This window comes from Furipterus horrens, unplaced genomic scaffold, assembly GCF_987537825.1.
Source record: "Furipterus horrens unplaced genomic scaffold, mFurHor1.1.pri manual_scaffold_17, whole genome shotgun sequence".
NCBI classification, from domain to species: Eukaryota; Metazoa; Chordata; class Mammalia; order Chiroptera; family Furipteridae; genus Furipterus; species Furipterus horrens.
Genome location: NW_028327187.1, coordinates 28,078,182 through 28,102,234, shown reverse-complemented (window position 1 = coordinate 28,102,234; position 24,053 = coordinate 28,078,182). Strand labels below are relative to the sequence as shown.

Genomic DNA, 24,053 nt, shown 5'->3' with positions numbered 1-24,053 from the left:
TAATTCTAAAAACAGAATATTTTTTCAATTCACTTTGATTTTTAAAATATCTTCCATATGTAACTCTTTCCCTTTTTGCAGAATGGGATGGATGCTGTGAAATCAAACAATAAGTGTGTCACAAGTCTTAAAAGGATGGAAATGGCTATTCATTAGAGGATATGAATACCAGCATACCACCTTAATATTCTTTTGCATGTACTTTACACGAAGGCACCTGTAAGACAGAGTTCATGGGTACTCTCCCTATGAAATGCTGTGATGCAAGGGAATCACCTATAGCATATCCAGTACAGTAAGTCCTCACGTGGCACCTTCGATAGATTCTGCAACTTTAAGCAAAATGAGGTATAATGAAACCAATTTTACCATAGGCTAATTAATATAAGCAAGAGTTAAGTTCCTATGGCATCTCATTCATGTCATAACAAAACTATGTTGAACAAAATGATGCTATTTGAGAACCTGCTGTAAGGGCTGAATGCTGAATATAAGTTGACAAAAACTTGCTAGCATAAATATAAGCATATGTATGAGTATTAACTCAAGAATACACTCTTCTACCAAGAAAAACATGCTAAATGCAGAGGACACAAGCTTAATGGCTCAAGTGTGGACCCCAGGCCCAGTGATCTAGCAAAACAGAGCTAACCTCGCTAGGGAAAATGTTGTGACATTCAAGAGACAAATCAGGGCACTGCCTTGAACATGAGTTTCTCCATATGTGAATGGGAAGGGGATGATAAAAGAATAACCCAGGTGGAGGAAAGACAGCACTCACAACTCTCCCTCCCTATCTTGCTCCTAACTATCCCAGCTGTATTGGAACTTCACGAACTCCAGCTGCACCAACACACCTCCCCTCTGCTTTCTTCCCACCATTCCCATCCTCACCCCATACCCAAGTAGTTCAAACTCAGATGTACACAAACCTATGCACTCATAGCTCAACTAAAACGAGATGAAATTTTTCAAAAAGAAATTCACTAAGAAGCTAGACAGATACACACCTAAAATAAAGAAATACAAAAGGTTGGAAGTTTTCAGAGCACTCTAAAAGAGTATCAAATCAATATGTTGTACACCTTAAATTTACACAATGTTATAGGTCAATTATATTTCAACAAAGCTGGAGGGAAAAAAAGAAATCAAGTGGGAATGGGAAAACATATTTCATTGAAAATAGCATTTATAGTAACATTAGGAATAAACTCAGTATAGGAAGTACACAACTTCCAGTCATTATGGCAGCATAGGCAGACATGGCTCACCTCTTCACACAACCACATCAAAATTACAACTAAAATACAGAATAACCATGACTCAGAACCATCAGAAATCAAGTTGAATAGAAGTCCGACAACTACAGAATTAAAAAAAACCACATCCATCCAGGTTAATAGGAGAGCTGCAGATGCATGACAGGCTCGTCCGACACCCACATGTGGTGAATAAATATTTGGAAGGGATATCTCAGGAGTGAGGAGTTCCAGCCCCACACCAGGACCCCAGCCCAGGGTTCCAGTGTGAGGAAGATAAGTCCCCACAACTTCTGGCTGCAAAAAGCAGTGGGGATTGAATCAGTGGAAGAAACTTCTGGAGCCCCAAGCAGTTCCTCTTAAAGAACCCACACACAGGGGACTTCCGGCCAAGATGGAGGCTTAGGCTGACACTCTCCGTATCCCTCTACAACTAGAAAGGAATGCAACTACCTCAAAACAAAAGAAAACTAGAAATTCCAGAAAATAAAACTACACCGAAGGCCAACAAACGAAGTTATAAACCAGCAGTGCTCATCGGACGGGTAGGAGGGGTAAAATCAGGCAGTGCTGTTTGTGGTAGCAGCGGGGACAGCAGCAGGGGGAGCAATCCCGGCTGCAGTCGAGCCAAGGCAGCTTGCGACCCTAACACTGGGAAAGGCATCTTCCCCCATTGCCTCGGATGGTGAGGCCCAGAGGGCGGGAGGACGGATCCCAATCTCCCAGTGGAGAATAACAGCAGGAATCCATCTTGGACCCCTGCCCCCACTCAAAGCACCACAGTGCAGAGAAAAAGGTTGTGGATCGCCGCCGGTAGCTGGGTAGTGACGAGTACACAGGGCTCTGCCCCCTACAGCCTACCCAGAAAGCAAAGCAAAACACAAATTGTCAAAATGAGGCAGACAACTATAGAAATCCCAGTGATGCAGCTCACCAGGCAGCAGATGAAGAATCTAACAGACGAACAAATAAGAAACCTTTCAGAGGCTAAATTCAGAGCTATAGTTATTAGGTGGCTTACAGAATTAACAAAAGATTTGGAACAAAACGGGAAGGAATGAAAGCCACTCATACTGAAATGAACGAAAACACATACAAGACAAGTGGTGAGAAAAAAAAATCCAGAAGTCAAATCAACAAACCAGAACATAGGGAAGGAACAAACATTCAACCAGTGCGGAAAGAGGAAGCAGAAAGTAAGGAAAGTGAGGAGAGGATCAGAAACCTATGGGACAGCCATAAGAGGTCAAACATACGGATTATATGATTGCCAGAGGGCGAAGAAGAAGAACTAGAAATTGAAAAATTAAGTGAAAATATAATTAAGCAGAATTTCCCGAACTTGGGGAAGGAAATAGACTTACAGGTCCAGGAAGCACAGAGAGTTCCAGAAAAACTGGACCCAGGGAGAACCACACCAAGACACATTATAATCAAATTGTCAAAAATTAAAGGAGAGAAGCTTAAAAGCAGCAGAGAGAAGAAAAGAATCATGTACAAAGGGGTCCCAATTAGACTATCAGCTGACTTCTCAAGGGAGACCCTGCAGGCAAGAAGGGACTGGCAAGAAATATTCAAAGTAATGAAAATCCAAAACCTACAGCCTCGAATACTCTATCCAGCGAAGCTGTCATTCAGAATAGAAGGGCAGAGAAAGTGCTTCCAGGACAAAGTAAAACTGAAGGAGTTCATTAGATCCAAACCACTGTTATACAAGATGTTAAAGGGACTGGTTTAGAAAAAGGAGGATCAAAACTATGAACATTCAAATGAAAACTGCATCACAAGAACCAACAACAGAAGCTAGGGAATCGAAACAAAGGAAAACTAAATAGGCAACGAGAGTTGAAGAAGAACTATAGATATGGGGGACATACTGGGGGGAGGTCAGCGGCGGGGGAAGGAGGAGAGGGAGGGAGATAGTACAGGAATTAAGAAGCATAGTAGGAGGGAACAGAGTAGACAGGAAGAGGTTGAGAAGAACTATATGCCCAAGCAATGGACATGGACTAAAAGGGGGGGACAACTGGAGGGAGGGGGGCCACCAGGTCGAGGGGAGCAGAGGGAAAGGAAATTGGGACAATTGTAATAGTATAATCAATAAAACATATTAAAAAAAAAAAAAGATTGCCACTGGCTGCTGTGGCTCAATGGATTGAGCATCAGCCTGCAAACCAAGTGTCGCTGGTTCAATTCCCAGTCAGGGTACATTACTAGGTTGCATGTCAGGTCCCCAGTTGGGGGCACGTGAGAGGCAACCACACAGTGATGTTTCTCTACCTTTCTTTCTCCTTTCCCCTCTCTCTAAAAATAAATAAATAAATAAACAAATAAATAAATAAATTTTTTAAAAAAATTCCTTGGAATGGGACTGGAGAAACTGGATTTACAAAAGGAGTTTACTGAGTTTGGGATGCAGGGATTGTAGCTTCACCTAATTTTGATTTGTATAGCTCTCCACCAAACTTAGGGAACACAGATGAAATTTCGAAGTCTGATGTGCTTTTCCTTTTGTCTTTCTAAATATATGACTTTTATGCTAAAAAAAAAAAAAGACTCCACAGAGACAGGATAGTATTCATTTAATAATAATTATTCATGAGTAGACTATCTTCATAAATCATATTTCGTAAAACTACTATCTTTATTTTTAATAGTAACAGATAAGAGGGTCCTGTGTTTATCTTATGAATATTGCAAGTTTAAATAAAATCCTTTTGCCTAAAGTGAAAAAAAAAAAAAAAGAACCCACACACAGACTCACCCATTCAGACTCACTCCTTCTGAGCTCCAGCACTGGGGTAGCAGCTTGAAAGGCACCAATGGCATACAGGGAGAAACTAAAGTGTCTGGCATCAAGGTGAGCAGAGGCCATTGTCCCTTTTCTAAACCCTCCTCCACAGAGCCACAGAGTTGGCAAGCTGGTGCCAAATCTGAGACTCCATCAACCTGCCTAACACTATTTGACCCAATTTGGAGATCCCCAGAGACTCTGCCCCACCCAACTTATGGGCCCATCCAAGCTGCTTTTTCCACATACGAATGGCTGGTTTTGGCTCATGCTGTACAACTTCCTAAATCCTTTCAAAAAAGCAACAGTTGGCCTCAGTGAGCTTCAGACCCAGCATTAGCAGCAGCCAGCCTAGATTCACAGCTTGGCTTCTCCTGTGAATCTCCAAGCCCAACACAGGTGACAGCCATCTCCGATAGCTTTATAGCTCAGGCAGAGTGGCCCAAGGAAAAACACAGGTCGGGGCTGGCCTTGGCCTGTACCACTCAAGAAACCCCAAGGCCAGTACACCCAGTAGACAGCTACAGACCACAATGGAGAACCACCAATCTGCCCCTGCATAGCTGATCCTCCACAGAGGACGGAGGTTGGTGTTCAGTGGTCATAACCAGTCCTGGCAGCTGAATGGCCTGGGTAAGTCTCTCCAATTGACCTGCTAACAGCAACCAAGGCTCAACTACAAGAGGATGGTGTGCTCAGCCCACACAAAGAGCACACCTCAAGTACCCAGGTTGGGTGATAGAGGAGGCTGTGCCACTGGACCCTACAGGACACCTACTACATTAGGCAACACTACCAATACATGTAGTCAAAGCAGCTCTACCTAATACATAGAAACAAACACAGGGAGGCTGCAAAAATGAGGAGACAAAGAAACATGGCCCAAATGAAGGAACAGATCAAAACTCCAGAAAAAGAGCTAAATGAATTGGAGATAAGTGATCTATCAGATGCAGAGTTCAAAACACTGGTTATAAGGATGCTCAAGGAACTTAGTGAGGACCTCAGCAGCATAAAAAAGATCCAGTCAGAAACAAAGAATACACTAATTGAAATAAAGAACAATTTACAGGGAAACAACAGTAGAGTGGATAAAGCTGAGAATCAAATCAATAATTTGGAACATAACAAAGCAAAAAACAACCAATTGGAACAAGAAGAAGAAAGAATTTTTAAAAATGAGGATAGTATAAGCAGCCTCTAGGACAACTTCAAAAGGTCCAACATTTGCATCATAGGGGTGCCAGAAGAAGAGAAAGAGCAAGAAGTTGGAAATCTATCGGAAAAAATAAAGAAAACTTCCCCAATTTGGTGAAGGAAACAGACATGCAATTCCAGGAAGCACAGAGAGTCCCAAACAAGACAGATGCAAAGAGGCCCACACCAAGACACATCATAATTAAAATGCCAGCAGTTAAAGATAAAGAGAGAATCTTAAAAGCAGCAAGAGAAAAGAAGTTAGTTACCTACAGGGGATTCACATAAGGCTGTCAGCTGATTTCTCAGAAGAAATTTTGTGGGCTAGGAGGGATTAGCAAGACATATTCAAAGTCATGAAAAGCAGAGACCAATATTGCTCTACCCAGCAAAGCTATCATTTAGAATAGAAGGGCAAATAAATTGCTTCCCAGACAAGGTAAAGCTAAAGGAGTTCGTCATCACCAAGCCATTATTATATAAAATGTTAAGGGGACTTATTTAAGAAAAAGAAGATCAAAACTATGAACAATATAAATGGTAAAAAATATATATCTATCAACAATTGAATCTAAAAATCAAAGTAGGCAAACAAGAACAGAGATAGAATCATGGACACAAAGAGCATGTTGATGGATGCCAGATGGGGGAGAGGTGAGGGAATGGGTGAAGATGTGAGGAGATTAAGAAGTACAAATAGGTAGTTAGAGAATATCCACGGGGATGTAAAGTACAGTGTAGAAAATGGAGTAGCCAAGGAACTTATATGCATGACCCATGGACATGAACAATGGTGAGGGAATTGCCTGAGGGAGTGGGGGTGCTGAGTGGAGAGGGACATAGGGGGAAAATCAGGACAACTGTAATAGCATAACCAATAAAATATAATTAAAATAAATAAATAAAAAGTATAGAAACTAGACAAAGAAAACCATAAAAACTTTAGTAATGGGCATACAGTTCAATCTGAAAATACAGAAAGACATATTATTTTCTTGGATAGGCAGATAATATAAAAATGTAAATTTTTTCAAAAATAATTCATAAATGTAACATAATACCTATTAGAACCCCAATAGATTTGTGTTTTTAATTAAATAAAATATTAAAATCCAAAAAACAAACATACCCTAAAAAACTAAAGGCTAACCACAGACTGTTATTCAACTGGTGTACCTTTTAATCTTACAAGTCCTGGTTCCCTTTCTTCTACTCTATCTGTCTTAGATGCTGACTCAAGCTACTTGGGTACTGGACTTGAGAACAATTTAGGTATACACTGCTGTTGGGTCTGTTGGGCTCCCAGTCCCTGCTAGTACTGGCATTATAGTCTTCTTTCTGAGTGGGAACTCCTAAGATATTCCTTTCTCTAGCCCTGGGATGTTCTGCTTCAATTCACAGAGCCACCCTGGCTCCTGGGTAGTGTAATACTTTATCTCTGTCCCAAAGAATCATACCCTGAGCTGTAGACTGCTCTGTAATGAACCTAAAACTGCTTCCTATCATTCCTAGAATTCTCAATGGTTCCTGACACCATAGCTGGCCCCTCTAACCTTGTGTGTTCTCCTAAAGCAGGAATTCTTGGTCAAGGCCCCATGAATGTGCTTCAAAAGTTCTGAGTCCCTGAAATTATATCCAAAATTATATGTATGTGCATGCATGTAAGAATATTTTTATGAAGAGATAGTTTATAGCTTTCATCACGAAAAGTCAAATGAATTGATGACCCTCAAGGAGTTAAAAAAAAAAAAAAAAAAAAACCACCATCCTTTTGGGAACAGTGCAGCAGACCTCGGTAACAAATCCTTCCTGAAATGCAATTCAACACAGGGAAAAAGGAAGCATATGACTTCAAACCTTGTTATACTTATCTTAGCAAATTCACAGGATGGTCATGATCTCAGATTCAGGATCTCAGAGGGAAATGCCTAGAAGTGACTGCTAATCTGCAACCACTATTATGATTCCATTCTCTTACTAATTAAATCCACCCCCCACACAGTGTGTTGCTATCTGGCTAGAAAACTCACCTATCTCCATTTCTATGAAAGCTGCCTCATCTGGTAGGGCTCGAGGGATCACTCCAGGGTCACTGAAGCTGGTCCTCAACAATGTAGCCATGGAGAAAAGGAAGAGCATGGCAGCAAACACAGGAATGGCAGGAGACAGCTGGACAGCCAGGTAACGGCATCTGGAGAAAGCAGGCAATTGAACATTTAGTTATACCTACCCTATATTGACCACAAATCAATATGGTCACCACGACAAAATACACAGTACCTTAAGTGCAAGGACAATGCTTTTTATGTTGTGTGAATCACCCAAAACTCCTAACATATGGTTCTGTACATAGTGGGAACTCAACAAATATTTATTGATTAGTGCCACCTATAAAATACAGAAGACTATCTCAAGGGATCTCTCCTACCTCCCAACCCCAGTCCCTCCTGTCAGCCTGCTGGGAGTTACATTTCCTCTGTGCCTGAGGAAATGCTTACAACTGTTAAGGTGAGGGAAGCAACTGAGCTTGGACTTGCAAGCAACACAGGTTGCTCTCACTCTGGGAGTGTCTCGAGCTTTTCATATCCACCCATATGGCATTAGGCCTGAGCTCCAGAATGAGGAAGGAAAGATGACTAGTCATGAAGCAAGGTCCCAGTGTCAAGTACCGAGTATGTCCAGTATGCTTCAAGGCCAATAAAAAGCTCCAGGACTGCTGACTGACTTTGCAACATCCATTCTTCTCTCCTCGATTAGCTCAGCTAGTAGATGACTAATAACCATAGGGAAATAAGAAAATTGTATCTCCTGACCACCCTTTCCCAACATCATGTTTGCCTCCCTCTTTCTTCATAATTCACCTAGAAGGCCATACCTCTTCTTCTCTGGATATCCCAGCCCTACTCATCAGTCAGGTCCCAGAGACATCAATGCCATCATTGTCATCACCACAACCATAATTTACTGAGCACTCACCATATCCCAGGCACAGCACTAAGCTCTTTATATGTATGATCTCATCCAACTCTCACACGAAATCTATGAGGTAGGGTCCATTATACCCATTTGATAGATGAAGAATCTGGGATTTAGAGAGGTCTTGCCTCCTCCAAAAGGCTTATCCTAAACTGCATTAATCTCTCCCTTCTCTATCCCTGTTGTCCTCACTGCCAGAGCCTTGTATTATTTACTAGCTGTTTTTTACTATGTTGACCTCATCTCCCCCCATTGGACTTCATAGGAGCAAGAATCTTGTCTTTTTGCAGAAGGAATGCTTGGGTTTGAATTTTGACTCTACCAGCTCCTAGTTGGGTGACTTAGTTAACTTCAGTCTTCTTATCTGTGAAATGAGGATAATAATAGTACTTCATGGGGGTCATTGTGTGGATCAAATGCATGAATATAAATAAAGCACTTCGAACTGCACTTGACACACAGTAAATGCTAAGTAAATGTCAACTACTAACATTATCATCATGGTTCTATATCTCACAGAGCCTAATACAAGTATGGGAATAAAGAAGCTATCAACAAATACTTGTTGAATAAAACTGAATTTCAAAACAAATAAATGAGAATATGTGATGAGAGTTATCACTGACCTATTTATATTCTCCTCCCCTTTGCACATTTTTCCTTCAACACAGAGATCTCCTCTTAGAGGCAGACTATAAGTAGATAAACAAGGACCAGAGGGAGAGCGGAGAAAGTAAGCTAAGGAAAAAGCCTTACTTCATTGGTATGGGGATCAAGCAAGCTGCTGTCCACTTTGAGCAAAGATTTACCACAGGTTTTACATACACTGCCATTTTGGAACAATCCTCATGAGATCCTCCCCTGTATCCCTGCCACACACAAAATTCCATGGAGGGTGCAAAACAACTGTAATATTGGGCTCAGCCATTTGCCATGAAGGTGAACATATGTAGTGAACTTGCAAAATTATTTCTGTGGCTTTTTGCTTACTTGCCTGCTTATTTGTTTTCAACAAAATACTTGGTCTTAGCTTGCTTTTATATCATGTACTTTCTTCTCCTAAATGCCAAGGGTAAGGGGAAATATTTGGAGAACACAAGGATCTGGCCAACTGAGTTCAGAGTAATTAAGGTCTTTGAGTAACACGAACTTGTGGAGTACCCTCTTTTCTATTGTTCTCCTTCACTGGTACAGATAATCAAGCAGTATATTCATAAATGATAGTCACCTCCACTTCTCAGGGCCACAAAGGCCACAGGAGAAACACAAGTCTCCATTTCATGAACAAGCCAAGTGAAATCACAACACTAACAGAAATCAACCATCTTCCTAAGATCATTCTTGGAAACAAAGAAGTAATGTCTCCAGGACTCAAACTGCCCTGGTGTAGTCTCCAATCAAAAGCCTTAGAAAAATCAGAGCCATCTGATTGGACACTAAAATAAGTTTAAATTGTTTTATTACAGGGAAAGCTACAGAGAGAATAGAACACACACACACACACAGATGCACTCTTGCACACGCACACACACAAAATTAATGTTGCCCTCATGAACAGAAGAACTCACCCAAGTATAACTAAGTCCCCTTCCAACACCTGCTTGTCAATCAGACAAAGAACAGCTTAGATTTGAATTACACTACACCATCACAGATAAAGGTCTCTGTAATCTCCACACAGACTATCTTCTGCACCTGCTAAAACAATCCACTCTGTATGTCAACAAGTACACAATAGGCCCATTGTATTGTTCTCCAGAGATGAGGCTACTAGCAGCCAGTTGTCACTAGCAAGTGGGTGTGGCTGGGAAGGCAGATGTGGAACCAGCAGGCCTTGCTACTCTGAGTAAGAAGAAACTAAGAGAGCCAGCAGCTAAGACTGTTTTTTAACTATAACCCATCGTGCCTGTTTCTAATTGTTATGATCAAAAATATCCCCTTAGGTTAGTCCCATCATTGCAGTAAGCTAGAGATCTGTCTGTGACAGGAATAAACTATGTTAAGATTTGGTGGTAATTCCCAATATTGACCTCAAAAGTCAGGAATATCCTCAAACATCACTAATTTGTCTTAAAAGATTGGATCTGCCATTCACAATATAAGCTAACTGGTTTTGAAACTCCCTAGTAGTTTCCATTGAAATTGCTTCTTAGAATAATGATACCCATCGTCGGCAGCCGTCCGTCTCGAGAGACGATGGTGTAGCTTCTTAAGAGTCTATCTGCACCGCCGAGAATGGCTGTGCAGTCCGACTCGGGAGTGACATGGTATCTGTCTCCTCCCATGTTGAATCGACATCTTGCGATGACGCTGAAGCTACAGAGCCTGGGCAGGGTGATATGGAGGGTCTGCTGTTGCCCATGCAGCAGACCCCCCCTCTCTTCGCAGCTGAAGGGTCCAAGGGAAAGACGGAGTCGATACAGCTTGGGTTCAGGTGCGCCGCAGGAGTTGCCAGTGTTGACTACAACGTCAAACCGCCTTAGGGACTCCGGCTCCGGATTTTCTGTCGGGGTTTACTCCCTTAGCCTTTCCCCTGAGGAGGTATGCCGCAAGGTAGCGGAGGATACCCATACAATTCTGGAAACAGAACTCTGCTTTGTCTTCAAAGTATCAAGAGGCCTTCCCCTTTACAGGGGGTTAGAAGTTGCTTTTCTGCCTTGTGAATTTTACATATACAACCATGTCCCCTACTAAGTCTTCATTTCTGCCACCCGAAGAGGCATCATCCTTTTAACTCCTCCTCTACCAACTTCTTGATTGGCCTCAGGCTTTCATAGCTGGGCTAGATGACTGGACTCTCACATCTCCCACAGACCACATGGTGGTACTGACCAGCAGTAAACAGCAGTGCCAGGCTGGGCTGGTGTGTCATGTACCATCCCCCATTCTTAGCATGCTAGTTCATTGGAGGGACAATGATAATGACATAGACTTCAATTCACATGAAAAAAATCAAGAGATTCATGAGTTAAGCCAGTAAGAAACCAGACAGATTCCTTGGCAGGGCTCTGCCTCACAGACTGGCAGTGTGGACTGATTATCTATATAATACTCTGCTTCTAAGTCTCCCTAACAGCTTTCTTACTATGCTTTTTGTTGTTGCTCTTTGATCAGTACACTCAATCAACCGACAAGTATTTACAGGTCTAACAAATGAAGAACAAGGGAAATAGGAGTTAATTTTGTTGGGGAAAACATAACTAACATATAAAATATCTAAAGAATAAGATAAGACCAATAATCATGTACTAAAATGGTATTTCAGACTCTAAGGACTGCAAATGGTTAGAGAAGAGCTCTCTTGGGAAGCTAATGGCTGCTTAAAACTGCTCCCATAGCAGCTATTAGAGGTGGCTTTAAGGAATAGCTGTGCTTGGAACAGCAGGAAGCACCCAAGAATTAGCAAGAGCCCCACAATGGGCCTTGGTCCCAAGTACTAGTAATAAGCCTTTGCTATAAGTCCTCCCTGATATGAATGACTGTCTGCCCTCTTACATACTACCTACCTCTAGAGCACACTAAACATGTAGAACCATCCATAAGACTGGTTCAATTTTCTTCTGATTACACTTAGAATCTGCTGAGAAGGAAAAGTTTCCTTGGACACTAAAAACATAATTTAAAACCAGCCTCCAGATTTACTGCTATATAAAGGTCAGAGGAAAATGCATAACCCTGTTTTGCTCCAGTAGCAATAGGGAACATTAACCAAACAGGATATTTTCAGTTCTGAGGCAATGAGCTATCCTCTTACTGAGGAGGACCAAAGTCCCTATCCAACTCTATAAGTAGTCACCAAATTTCAGTTTTAATAACAGATTTCACATTTTAATTATAACAAATGCAACAAATTTCAATTATAATATACTCCGACTCAAGAACTTAGAACAATTCCCTGTTGCCTAATATTAAGCCCCGTATGCCACAGGCCAGTATTCCAAGATCCTCCAACAACTGGCCATATCTAGTCATCATCATAAGGTTCTTGTCTTCTCATTGCTCCATTCCAGAAGTATACTCCTAATTACCCTGAATTCACTAGCTTCTTGCTGTTGCAAGAGGCATAAGGTGCCTCCTTTGTTCTTAAATACAATACCCTCTGAGGAGAAAGATTTAGGAGGTCTCCTCTCTTTCTCAATGAACACCTCAACTGATGTCAGCATGTTGGAGAACGCCTCTGTCATTCGTGCTCACTTTTCTCAAAATAAAAGATCACTACACTCAATTAAGACTCATTCTGAAAAGATGGGAGATGCATTCAATGGAGATTGACAGCATTAAACTCATTACTACCAAAGGTAGTAAAGGCTGAGATATACAGATAAATTCTGAATGACAGAATCACAAGAAATTGCTAAAGGAAAGCACACTATTCAGGAGAAATACCCCAATCATTCTCCAGAAACATGCTTTATCGGAAAGTTGAGTTTAGCTAAGTACTATAACAGATTGATATCAAAGAGGCAACTAATCCTTTCTAAAACTGTCATTTGGTTGGTCAAGTCACAGACAGAATTTTAGGCTAGATAAAGCACAAGACTGGACCCCTACAAATGAATTCTCTAGAGAATGTTCTCTTGTATAGAGAGCATGATAAAGTCACTTTTTCCTCTTCCAAATCTTACCGAGGGAACTTCAGGATCTTGGACCTTTCACTATAAACACAGATATTCTGTCATGTCAGAGTTTGGCTTTGGTTTGCATAGCACTGTGTCTCCTCAAACCTGGTAACATTGTATTGTCAGATTGCCTTTTCTCTTCCATTTTGCCCTCAGGGACATGGTGTCCCTTTCATTAGAGTAGGGAGAGTGCATTGTTTAAATTTTCCTCTGAGCCATCCTCATCCTCGCAGCAGGGACTAGGAATAGCCACAGAAGTGATAATCCCTCATAACTCACAAAACTTACTTTCTAGGTCCACCCTTAGAGATGGGCTACCCTGATGTTGCAAGGCTATTAGAATACCATGCCAGAATGCTGTCAGTATTTCACAAAGATGCCTTCATTTCCTAGGAGCATGAGCCGGAAAAACCCCAAATAACCTAGATGCCACTAGGTAACAAACACTAGCTATCAATATCCCAGAATATGCTGGTCTAGAATTCAGCACTATGTACAGCTTCAGTAATCTTTATACCTTCAGCATTCCATACTCAAAAGCTAACAATGAGGTGAAAGGCTAATCAATCTTAATAAAGAAATCTCACTTCTGTGGGCCTGGTTTCCTCACCTGCAAAAGGATGGGAGTAGTCTTCAAAGTCCCTTCTATCTTTATTATTCTATGATCCTGTGAGTGAATTCTATGACATTTTAATTGCATCCAGGATGTATTAATTCTGCAACATTTACTGACCACCTACTTTATTTAAGGCCTGGTGGAGGACACTGTGGGGACCAAACAGACATAGAAAAGAGTCCCTGACATTGAAAGAGCTCCAAGTGCAATAACCATAGAATTCAGAAATATGAAAAATGTCAGGGCAGGGTCTGGGGAAGGAGCAGCAGCACCACATCTGACTTCAAAGGTGGCAACAAGAAATCCCTGAAGCAGCCCAAGAAGCAGGCCAAGGAGATGGACAAGGAAGATAAAGCATTCAAGCAGAAGGAAAAAGAGGAACAGAAGAAACTTGAGTAGCTAAAAGCAAAGGCCACAGGGAAGGGTCTCCTGCTCACAGGTAGAATTAAGAAATCTGGCAAAAAGTAAGCTGTCTCTTGTGACTTGGGGCAATGGTGATCCTTAATTCCATTCCTGTTTTAACAGCTGGATTCCTTGTCATAAATCTCTTGCCACCTATAGCTAGAAAGAACTGTTGTCTTGGAGCCTGTTGTACCTTTAAGAATAAACTTTTGTTAAAAAAAAATAATAATGGCCATGCAATTGCTCATCCCTTTAGTTCTCCTCATTCTGCCAGTTCAACCTTAGCTGTGAGGTCAGAGTAAACCCAGCCCAGAATCCTCTCAAAGTGTGTTCTTCAGTCTTTGTTCTATCCAGAATTCTGTACCACCTGTAATTAAACCAACTCGTTTGAAATGGCAAAAAGAAAAAGAAAAAAAAGAAAGAAATGTCATATGATTATGTGTTGAATGAGTGGTATGTACAATACAATTAGTCCCACAAATGCAGTATTACTTAAAAGAGTTCATAAAGGAAGACTCAGGAAGGGACTTGAAAGAGAGGTAAAACTTGGAGAGACTAGAAGTGGGACAAATACTAAGTAGTGTTACAAAACATTTTTCAGTTCATCCAATTCAATGACTCCTCTGTGCATCACAAGTAGCCATGAGGGTCAGGCCAATTAAGTATGATAGTGCCTTGATAAGATTTCTTCTATATACAGCACAGTGAGGCATAAGCACTAATCATAGCAGCAAACTGCTTCTACTTCAGTGGTGAAGAGTCACACAGTCATTCCTGCCACAAGAGAAGTCTGAGGACCTTGACCCCACTAGTGATATAGTCACAAAGTTTAAAAAGGCATTTAGGAAGCCTATTCCAGAAAACAGTGCACTTGGTCTTTTCCCCAAGCTTTATCAGGGAGTCGTCGTCGTCGGCAGCCGTCCGTCTCGAGAGACGATGGTGTAGCTTCTTAAGTGTCTATCTGCACCGCAGAGAATGGTTGTGCAGTCCGACTCCGGAGTGACACGGTATCTGTCTCCTCCCGTGTTGAATCGACATCTTGCGATGACGCTGGAGTGTCCTCTCCAGTGAAGCTGAAGCTACAGAGCCTGGGCAGGGTGATATGGAGGGTCTGCTGTTGCCCATGCAGCAGACCCCCCCTCTCTTCGCAGCTGAAGGATCCAAGGGAAAGACGGAGTCAATACAGCTTGGCTTCAGGTGCGCCGCAGGAGTTGCCGGTGTTGACTACAACGTCAAACCGCCTTAGGGACTCCGGCTCCGGATTTTCTGTCGGGGTTTACTCCCCTAGCCTTTCCCCTGAAGAGGTATGCCGCAAGGCAGCGGAGGTTTTTTGGAGTCAGAGTTTTCCTTCTCTGATGTGCCCTGACTGGAAGATCGAACCAGCGACACTTAGCTCGCAGGCCGACGCTCAATCCACTGAGCCAAACCAGCCAGGGACATCAGGGAGTAGAGTTTGACTAAATACCAAAATCACCTTTCAGTAGCTGGACAGCTCACAGGTTGTTGGTGTCATTCTGCTTCAGTGTCCTGACATTCCTGGCCAAGCTGGTGGTTATGTGTTCATCATATGAGCTGAACAGTGTTTGGGCAGAAAGGACTGAGAAGGGCTCATGTGCTCAAAGCTGAAACTGGCAGACACACTCACATTGCCTAGATATCTCACCCTAAAAATAAATTAGGAAATCCTTTTCTAAACACTGCAGAGTTTTCATTCTGCTTTTAAATTCAAATACATTTACCATAGATATAATTATACTTAAATACATAAAAATATTTAAATACAGCTACCTACCTGTAATCTTCTAGCTTCCCCTTTTCTGTGTGTGTATTTGACTCTTCCAGACACAAGAATTATACAGAATTTCAGACTCATGGAGTTGCAAGAGGTTTAATGACAATCTAACCCAATTTCCCATCCCAGGCAAAAATCCACTCTGTGACAGCAGCCCTGAGAGATGGCCACCCGGCTTCTTTAGAAACACTTCTAACAGTACAGAGCTAACTAACTCTTGGATGGAAAACATTTTTTAATTCTATGCATTTAACCTATTGTCTGTCCACTAAAAATTACAGGTCCCTCCTTTGACAAAACATGTAAGGGCAAAATACAAAAATAAAAAGATTTCCACTGACACTACCAGCACTGCATGTTTTTCATCAGGGGGTACCCACATGCCTGACCAGATTTTTTAAGCCATCTGGCAACCCAGGACTGTGCCACGGGCAGTTGTAAATCAACTCACACTTGTTCTTAAGCACCTGCTGCAAGCAGGACCCTGCTACTAAAATGCAGATCCAGATGTGCCTCAGAATCTAGACTCTTCCCTAAGCCAAAATTGCAGCAGCCAGAGGAAGTGGAGTCTAAGCTTCTGGATAATCTGAGGATGAAAATAAACAGCCCTTTGTCACCCTCACCTGCCTAAAGACAGGGGACTAGATCAGATGACTTCCTGAGGTCTCCCTAAGTTCTAATACTAATGAAGGAGTCCATATTCTGCCCCCAGACCCTATCTGCCACTGCGTGGTTGGTAGTAAATTACAGGCTCCAAAGGAAAAGGTCAACCAAAAAGAAACCCCATTCTTCCAAGGAATGCTGGTTTCCTTTGTACAATCTGATATTGGCAAGGCACAAGGCAGTCACCACTTAGAGTATATGTGTGTCTGTATATCATACACACACACACACACACACACACTCACGAACAATGAAAAGGATTCATCTTCAGGGTCCTCTCCCCTTTGGTCAGATTTATACTTCCCCATTCCACTCCTCAACTAATACATTTACTTCCTTCTCCTCCCTTTTCCCCCTCCCTTAGCCCTACCCAAAAAAAATATTTATCACACAGACAGCTGGCACTCTGGGCAGTTTACAAACAACCTCACCCTTCATATCTAAAGGCAAAGCGTGATTAATAATTTTGGGGGGAAAGTCATCTTGGTAGAAAATTCAACCTGCTTCTTTCAAACTGTAACTTGTCTAATTACAAGCTTCACCCCACAGGCAGTTTACTTCAGAAGCCTTCGGGGTCTAAGAAGTATAAATCCAAATCAGACTCTGTGTGGCTCCCAGATACAAAAAGGGCCAAACACCAATAGTTCCAAATTTCAATTCTCTGGCCAGTCAAACTAGAGGTTTCCTGGGCCCAGAATCACTAGCTCTCTTGGGGTCTGGAAACGAATCTCATTTGTGTTTAAAATTATTTAAATCACAAAAAATTAACTCGAAGGCTAAGGGGATAGGGATGGAGGCCAAAAGACTAGTGGATTCCTCAGGGGATGAAGTAAAAGACAGGAAAGATGATAGACAGCAGAGTTCAGCTCTGTACTTCCATAAGGAAGCAAGGCAGGAATAAAGCAAAGATAACTTGGAGAGATGGGTAAAAAGAGGGGGAATTTTTTTTTGACGTTATACATATATCTGCCTGACTGCACATGCTTACTTATACCACACACATGTATACACACATGCACACATACACGCAGCCATGAAACTCAGACTGGAAAGCAGCTAAGAAACCAGGATCAAACTGCCTGACTTTGCCAAATACTTCACAAAGTTGACAGCAGCAGCAGCAAAAGTATCTTTGACAAAGAGCTCTTCTGACCTGACTTTCCTAGTCCTGTTATAAACTGGGTCCCCTTCCTCCTCTTGCTATTACTCAAGCCAGCTGCAACTATCAATAAGTCTAGCAAAGCACCTCAAAAAAAATCTCCCTTGATGCACTGGGAAAGCCTGAAGCCCTTACAGAAGAAGGACAAAAATGAGTCCCAAGAGACCAGAGTTCATTTTAACTACCCACAAAGGATGGCCAAGGAACTCCCTCCTCCTTGCCATGGCCACACCGCAGCATAAGAGCTCCAATTCCAGGTCACCCATGTTCAAGAATTACAGCAGGCTCAAATCAGGTGTGGCTCACAGTCTACACACACTTCTTGGCTCCTCAAGGCCCTTCTCATAATAACCTCAAACCAATTAGCATTGCTCCCATCCTCAGAGTGTATAGCATTCTCAGTACAACTGGCAGTGATGTGACAGTACTCTAGAATCCAACTAGTCACCTCCCTAGTGAGATGGCCTACACAGACTTTGAACAGTGGCTCTATTACTGGCTATTACATCACAGAAAAAATAACTCCAAGGGTGGTATCAAGCACACACAAAATAGAGTTGTTTATGTTCAGTGATTTTGAGTTAGAAGAAGGAGCAGCTGTCACTTAATAAACACATATGTGCCCCACACACAGCTAGTTTCCAGCACAGCTGATGCTGGAACCAATCTGCAGGTTCCAATTCAGCTGGCTTTTCAATTTAACAGCTGGCTGAGAGCTGAGCCCTAAGTATATAGGATCCAGAGTAATAGAATAGGTGAGTATGGTGGGGTGGAGTTATGACTATACGGGAAGCTCCTGGGCTTAAGAGGGATGGGGAAGAGGCATTCTGTCACTAAGTATCTAAGTAGACCACTGAAAAAGGGAAGTGAGCAATAAAGACAAATTCCCTTATTTACCAAGTGTGCCAGGGGTAGCCCCATATCAGTGCTATAATATTGGTATCAAAGGTCTCAGATTTTTTAGATAATACATACTCTGCTATGAGCATAAAGCAATAAATTCAGTTGGCATGATCTATAGACACTGCTCAAGAGGACAGTGACAACCATCCAAGGACCACCCACAAACTCCCCAGAAAGAAGGTTCTTCCCCTAGATTCAAAGTAATCATTGTCAGGCAACTCCACTCAATGGATACTCACTCAAAGGCAAAGAAGAGTGTACATGTTCCCAAGATGAGGAAGAGGGTCAAGTAGAAGATGCCCTTTTGCCGAGCCATCATGACGCGGCCATCGCAGCAGAATGTGTTCCTGCCTGGGAGTTTCTCCCATTTCCGTGTCACCTTCTTTCTCACCACCATCACAGACATGATTGGAATTCCTGGTCCAAATGCGCTTTGTGATTACAAGATAGAAGAAATGAAAGTTGAGCCCAGCTTTAAAATCACGGTGCCTGCTATTGCTGCCGCTGGGTCAAACATCATCAAAAGTCCAATTTCTAACCCTAAGAAAAAAGACAAAAAATGAGGCAGGAAGATGAAAATTCAGTTCAATTCTCTTTTCCCAGAGGCAGAAAATAAGCTTAAAAGGGTAGGGGTGGGGAAGTGGGAAAAGTTTATTTCCAATCTATGTTTGTCCTCTGAAAGAAAAGGTTAAAGGTTCTCAAAAAAAAAAAAAAAAAAAAAGAAGAAGAAGAAAAGGGTTAGTATATCTTCTTAAATAAATCCCCATGCTTCCAGTATAATACTGATGATCTGTTCATCACAGAACCTTGGAGCTAGAAGGGTTTTAATACATGATAGCCCCAATGAATTGGTTGGAAATGAGTAAAGTGAAGACCAGAGAGAGAAAATAATTTATCCAGGGTCACACAATCACAAAGCTAAACCAAGAATTCATGTCTGTAGAATTTCAGTCCAGGGCACTTTCCACTATACCACATTATTCTATAATCATCATTAAGAGGGCTAAAATTAATAGTAGAGTTTCTGTCCTTAAGGAGCCAATCCCTCCCCTCCTCCATTTCTTCACTGTCTTTCTTCATATTTGGCTACTCAAATATGAATCACACCAGGGAACAAGTCACCCTCTGGCAAGGCTAGGAGGTGTTGGACACTCTGGACACATATCCAGGTTGTATTTACTCAAAACAGATTTCCCTTTATCAAACCCCTGGTAACTTTCTGAGTCTGGGAAATGAACCAATCTCATTGGTCTAACCTAACATTTGTGGAAATCTTAATGAAACCACATCACAGACCTGTAGGTGGAAGGCTGACTTAAGCAGGAGAGGTTCTGGAAGGGCTGAAGGGAGGAGGTGGCAGCAGTTAAAAACAGTCATAAAGGTGTTTTCTGGGACATTTCATAAGTATCATCTCTACTTAGCATCCTGAATCCTCAGGCCAAGCCTTTCTCAACCACTGCCACTCTTCTTATCCTCTCAAGTGTAGTGCTATGGCCTCTATTTACTGACACAACATGCCCCACGCTGGCATGACTGAGGCGGAAGCCTGAAGCCCGAAATCATTCCCCGGCTGAAGAGGGCAAGGGTCCAAATAGAGACTAGGCAATGAGTCTGGCAATTAGAAGGTGGAGGACTTCGGAAAGGGGAGGGGGCTCCAAGGTGCAATGAACTCTTCCTTTGTGTAAAACTAACCTGGAAAACAATCTTGTGATAACCTGGCCCAGCGGGAGAAGAGACCAGGGGATCCGAGCCTGGGAGAACAAAGATCAAAATCCATCCAGAACCAGCGACCGGCCCACCCGCTGGGTGCCAAGGCCCAAGTCCAGGGCCGGCCGCGGGCGTGGCCTCAGGAGGCCTGCCCTGTCTCTGCCACGCAACGGACCACCGCCCCAGGCAGCTTGGGACGCGTGCCATCTCACACGCTCGTACACACTCACACACGCCCCGCCACGTGTAGTCACCGCTGCTGGGGGCTCCACTGCTGGCGACTTGAGCAGGGCATTGCCAATATCCACGCGTCCCGAAGCAGCAGAGGCGTCGGCAGCCCACCAAGCGACCGAGCCCAGGAGACCCCAACCCCCTCTCCCCTTGTTACCTGAACCTGGGAGCCCAGACTGAGCCAGGGACAGAGCGCAGGAAGTGGACTCTCCCAGGGGGCTGCGCCGGCCAGCCAAGGTGACAGCGACTTCTCCTCCCCAGTCCGGAGGCTGCCTCCTCCTGACAAGGAGCCCCTATGATCGGGGCCCTAAAACAGCTGTGGCAACCGCCCACTGCTGGCCAAATGGAATGCTCCTCACGTCACCAGGTCTTTCCAGTAGTTGCTTGCCTTCCATTAGCTAATCAACCTCAGTATCTCCGCCTTACCACCCCTTCCCCGAACTACCATTGGCTACTTCGAACGCCACTCAGTGGTACCTCCGCCCCACTCCCCCACCCATCTCCCGGCTTCGTGCCCACCTGCTACGCGCTTCTATTCTTCCTTTGGGGTCCAATCACCAGTACGTCAAGGGTCGCCTTCTATTAATACAGTTACACAGAGACAGAGGTGAAGGATAGTTCGGATAAGACAAGGAAGGACTGGGGACCAGCCTCCCCCACACGCACGTACACAGTGAGACGCTGAAGCAGCACTGGCTCACAGATCCGGGTGCTCAAACCAAACTGGGTCCGCCCTGGGCCTCTTCTGCCCTACTTGCAGGAAAGCAACTGTGACTGGGGATTTTACTCCTTCAGAAGAAAACAAACAAATGTAAAACGGAAAACTTGAAAGCTATCACTGTCCCATGAACACAGAATCATTTTTGCAGTACAGAGAACAAATAATTGACAGTGAGGAAGTTAGAGAAAATCTACTGTCAGGGCATAAATTCATCCAGGCAGGTAACGAAGTAAAGATCACCAGAAAGGTTGGAAATTACTATTCGCTTTGGAGAGTTCGTGCGGAGGGTGAAGCTGAGATCCAAGGCAGAATCCTCACCCACCAAACACATTGATTCTTTTCTGCCCCCCTCCTCTGTAGTTACTGCCACAATGAGCCACTGCTACTGATCCCAGTGAGTCATATCCTTGACAAGTTCAAAATTGGAGTAGGGAAAACAGTTCAGAATCATGGCATTGATGTTATGCAACTGGACTTTAAACAGTACTGGATCTCTTTCCACTAGTGTGGCTCTGGGCTTCCAAATAAATATAAGGGGAAATATGAGAAAGGGTTGAAGGTAGCCTCTCCTTACCTGTCACGCTCTTGAAGAGAGTGTCAAGGTTGCCAGCTGTTTTCCTGAGCTTGAATAAAGTTTCTCTAGAGTGAAGTTATTTGCAAGTAATACAGAAGAGACTGCCAAAGGTCTTTCCAAGGCAGTTTTTGTGTGTTAGTTGAAGAACCATATACATGGTCAAAAACTATTTCTCCTTTACACTATGAGGGTTCCACATGATATGAAGCAAAAAACTACTTAATGATAATTACATTTACCACTTTCATGGCACCCTTCTATGAAAATCTTAAAAGCATTTAAAAAATTACTAGGTCCTGGCTGGTGTGGCTCAGTTGGTTGTAGCACCATCCCATAACCAAAATATTGCGGGTTCAATTCCCAGTCAGGGAACAAACCTAGGTTGCAGGTTTGATCCCTGGTCCGGGCGCATACAAGAGGCTACTGATCGATGCTTCCCTCTTGCATCAATGTTTCTCTCTCTCTCCCTTCCTCTCTTTCTGAAAGCAATGAAAAAAATGTCCTCAGGTGAGGATTAAGAAATATCACTAGGTAATTTTCTTATGACAGAAATGTGTTATAGTTAATTTCTAGGAGAAAGTATGTTTTTACAAAGCCATTATTGTTCCTTAGTACTCATGCTGATTATAGTCACTGGTTTATTTATGATAAACCATATGATCAATATCATTGTCTCCGATTTTCCCCCCTTTGAATACTGGAGGATCTGATATTGCAAACACTTCGTATAGAAGGGAGAGGAACTTCTCTCCACCCCTTAAGTCCCCTGGATTCCTGAGCCTGTGTCCTCCAGACACCCATCATCACTCCAGCTCCACAGCACCCAAACATACTTTATCCATATATCAGATGCAGGTAAAGCCTGGGAAGTCCTGGAACCAATGTGTCATGGCAACACATTCCTGAGCTCTGCCCCTCCCTATTCTGGGTCACATTCCCTCTGGGATTAAGTGGCTGTGTAAGTAGGCTTGTTTTAACATGATCTGTTATTATGTGTGTTCACCACTAACAAAAAAAATAAGGAAAATATACATGGACAAGCATTCCATAGGACTTCCTTCTATGTAATCACATCATTTTCTAGAATCCTGAAAGTCTTAATGCACACACAACTAAATTGTGACTATAAACTGAGATTGTGTCTTTTCTGTTCTTTTATCTTTTCAGTAAACCTCCAGATTTTATGCACCAAAATCAGCATTGACTCCTTTCAAAGGGGGGGGGGTTACAGTCACATGGTAAGCACTAGAAACACCACTGTAATAAAGGTACAGGCTTCCATTGTGTGATGGCATACATTCTAGTGTGCTTGTTTAAAAATGCCTGTCTCTGGCTTCTCCCAGGAAACACCAATTGTCCGACGATGCCGGTGCTGCAGGAAAGCCAGGAGGCCCCCGGGTCCTAGAATAGGAAGGAGGCTGAGGGCCTTCCATGTAGTATTTGGCAGTGGCAGCTGGGGCGAAGGTCATGGCTAGCCAGGGTGGGGGCCTAGGACTGAAGCCAGTGAGCTCATGAGGCAAGGACAAGGACAATAAGTATATTCTTATCATCAAGCTGGGTCACTTGGTCAGGGATATGAAGATCAAGTCCGTGGGGGAGATCTATTCCTTCTCCGTGCCCATCAAGGAATCTGAGGTCATTGACGTTTTCCTAGTGGATGAGGTTTTAAAGATTATGCTGGTGTAAAAGCAGAGGACCTGGTTCAAGGCATTTGTCATCATTAGGGGCTACAATGGACATGTCAATCTGGGTGTTAAATGCTCCAAGGTAATGGCCACTGCCATCCATGGGGCCATCATCTTCACCAAGCTCTCTATTGTCCCTGTGTGGTGAGACTACTGAGGGAACAAGATGGGCAAAACCCACACCATCCTTTGCACTTCCTTGCAAAGTGACTGACCACTGTGGCTCTGTGCTTGTGCACCAAGTCCTCACTCTCAGGGCCACTGACATCGTCTCAGCTCCATGTGCTCGAGAAGGTGCTGCTGATGGCCAGTATCAACAACTGCTACACCTCAGCCAGGGGCTTCACTGCCACACTGGTCAACTTCACCAAGGCCACCTCCGATACCAACTCTAAGATCTACAGCTGTCTCACCCCTGACCTCTGGAAAGAGATCATATTCACCAAGTCTCTCTATCAGGAATTCACTGACCATCTTGTAAAGACCCACCACATAGTTTCTGTGCAAAGGACCCAGGATCCAGCTGTGGCGACCACATAATTTTATTCAAGAAAAATAAAGTGAATTAAGCCTGTTTTTAAAAAATGCTTGTCTCCATATTGATGGTTCCTGTGTGAGTGTGTGTTTGTTGATGTGTAGGTGCAAAGAGTTGTTTGAATAGTTCCAGATCCTGAGTGCTGCTACTGGCTTTCAGATTGCCAGCTAGTGTTGCTCCAGATATCACTTCTGCAAACACCCAGAGACCCATTCTGCACTGT

At 43.1% G+C, this 24,053-nt stretch overlaps 1 protein-coding gene and 1 pseudogene across 3 annotated transcripts in view; one reads left to right on the top strand and one right to left on the bottom strand.

The window, feature by feature from the left end:
• ZDHHC9 (zDHHC palmitoyltransferase 9) overlaps nucleotides 1-20,659 on the bottom strand; it is a 47,455-nt gene extending 26,796 nt beyond the window's left edge. For 2 of the 3 annotated variants that reach the window (XR_016508582.1, XM_090264556.1), the window contains exons 1-3: nucleotides 20,473-20,659; nucleotides 18,617-18,917; nucleotides 7,278-7,438 (exon numbers count right to left, since the gene is read on the bottom strand). Coding sequence is in view for 2 of the 3 variants with exons in the window: in XM_090264556.1 (XP_090120682.1) it covers nucleotides 7,278-7,438; nucleotides 18,617-18,783 (328 nt within the window). In the remaining variant the exon portion in view is untranslated. Of the gene's footprint in view, nucleotides 1-7,277; nucleotides 7,439-18,616; nucleotides 18,918-20,069; nucleotides 20,119-20,472 lie in introns of those variants that run through there. The other variant, XM_090264557.1, reaches the window with a different exon arrangement.
• LOC149990754 (translation machinery-associated protein 7 pseudogene) lies at nucleotides 13,152-13,926 on the top strand (annotated as a pseudogene).
• Nucleotides 20,660-24,053: the final 3,394 nt, after the last annotated feature.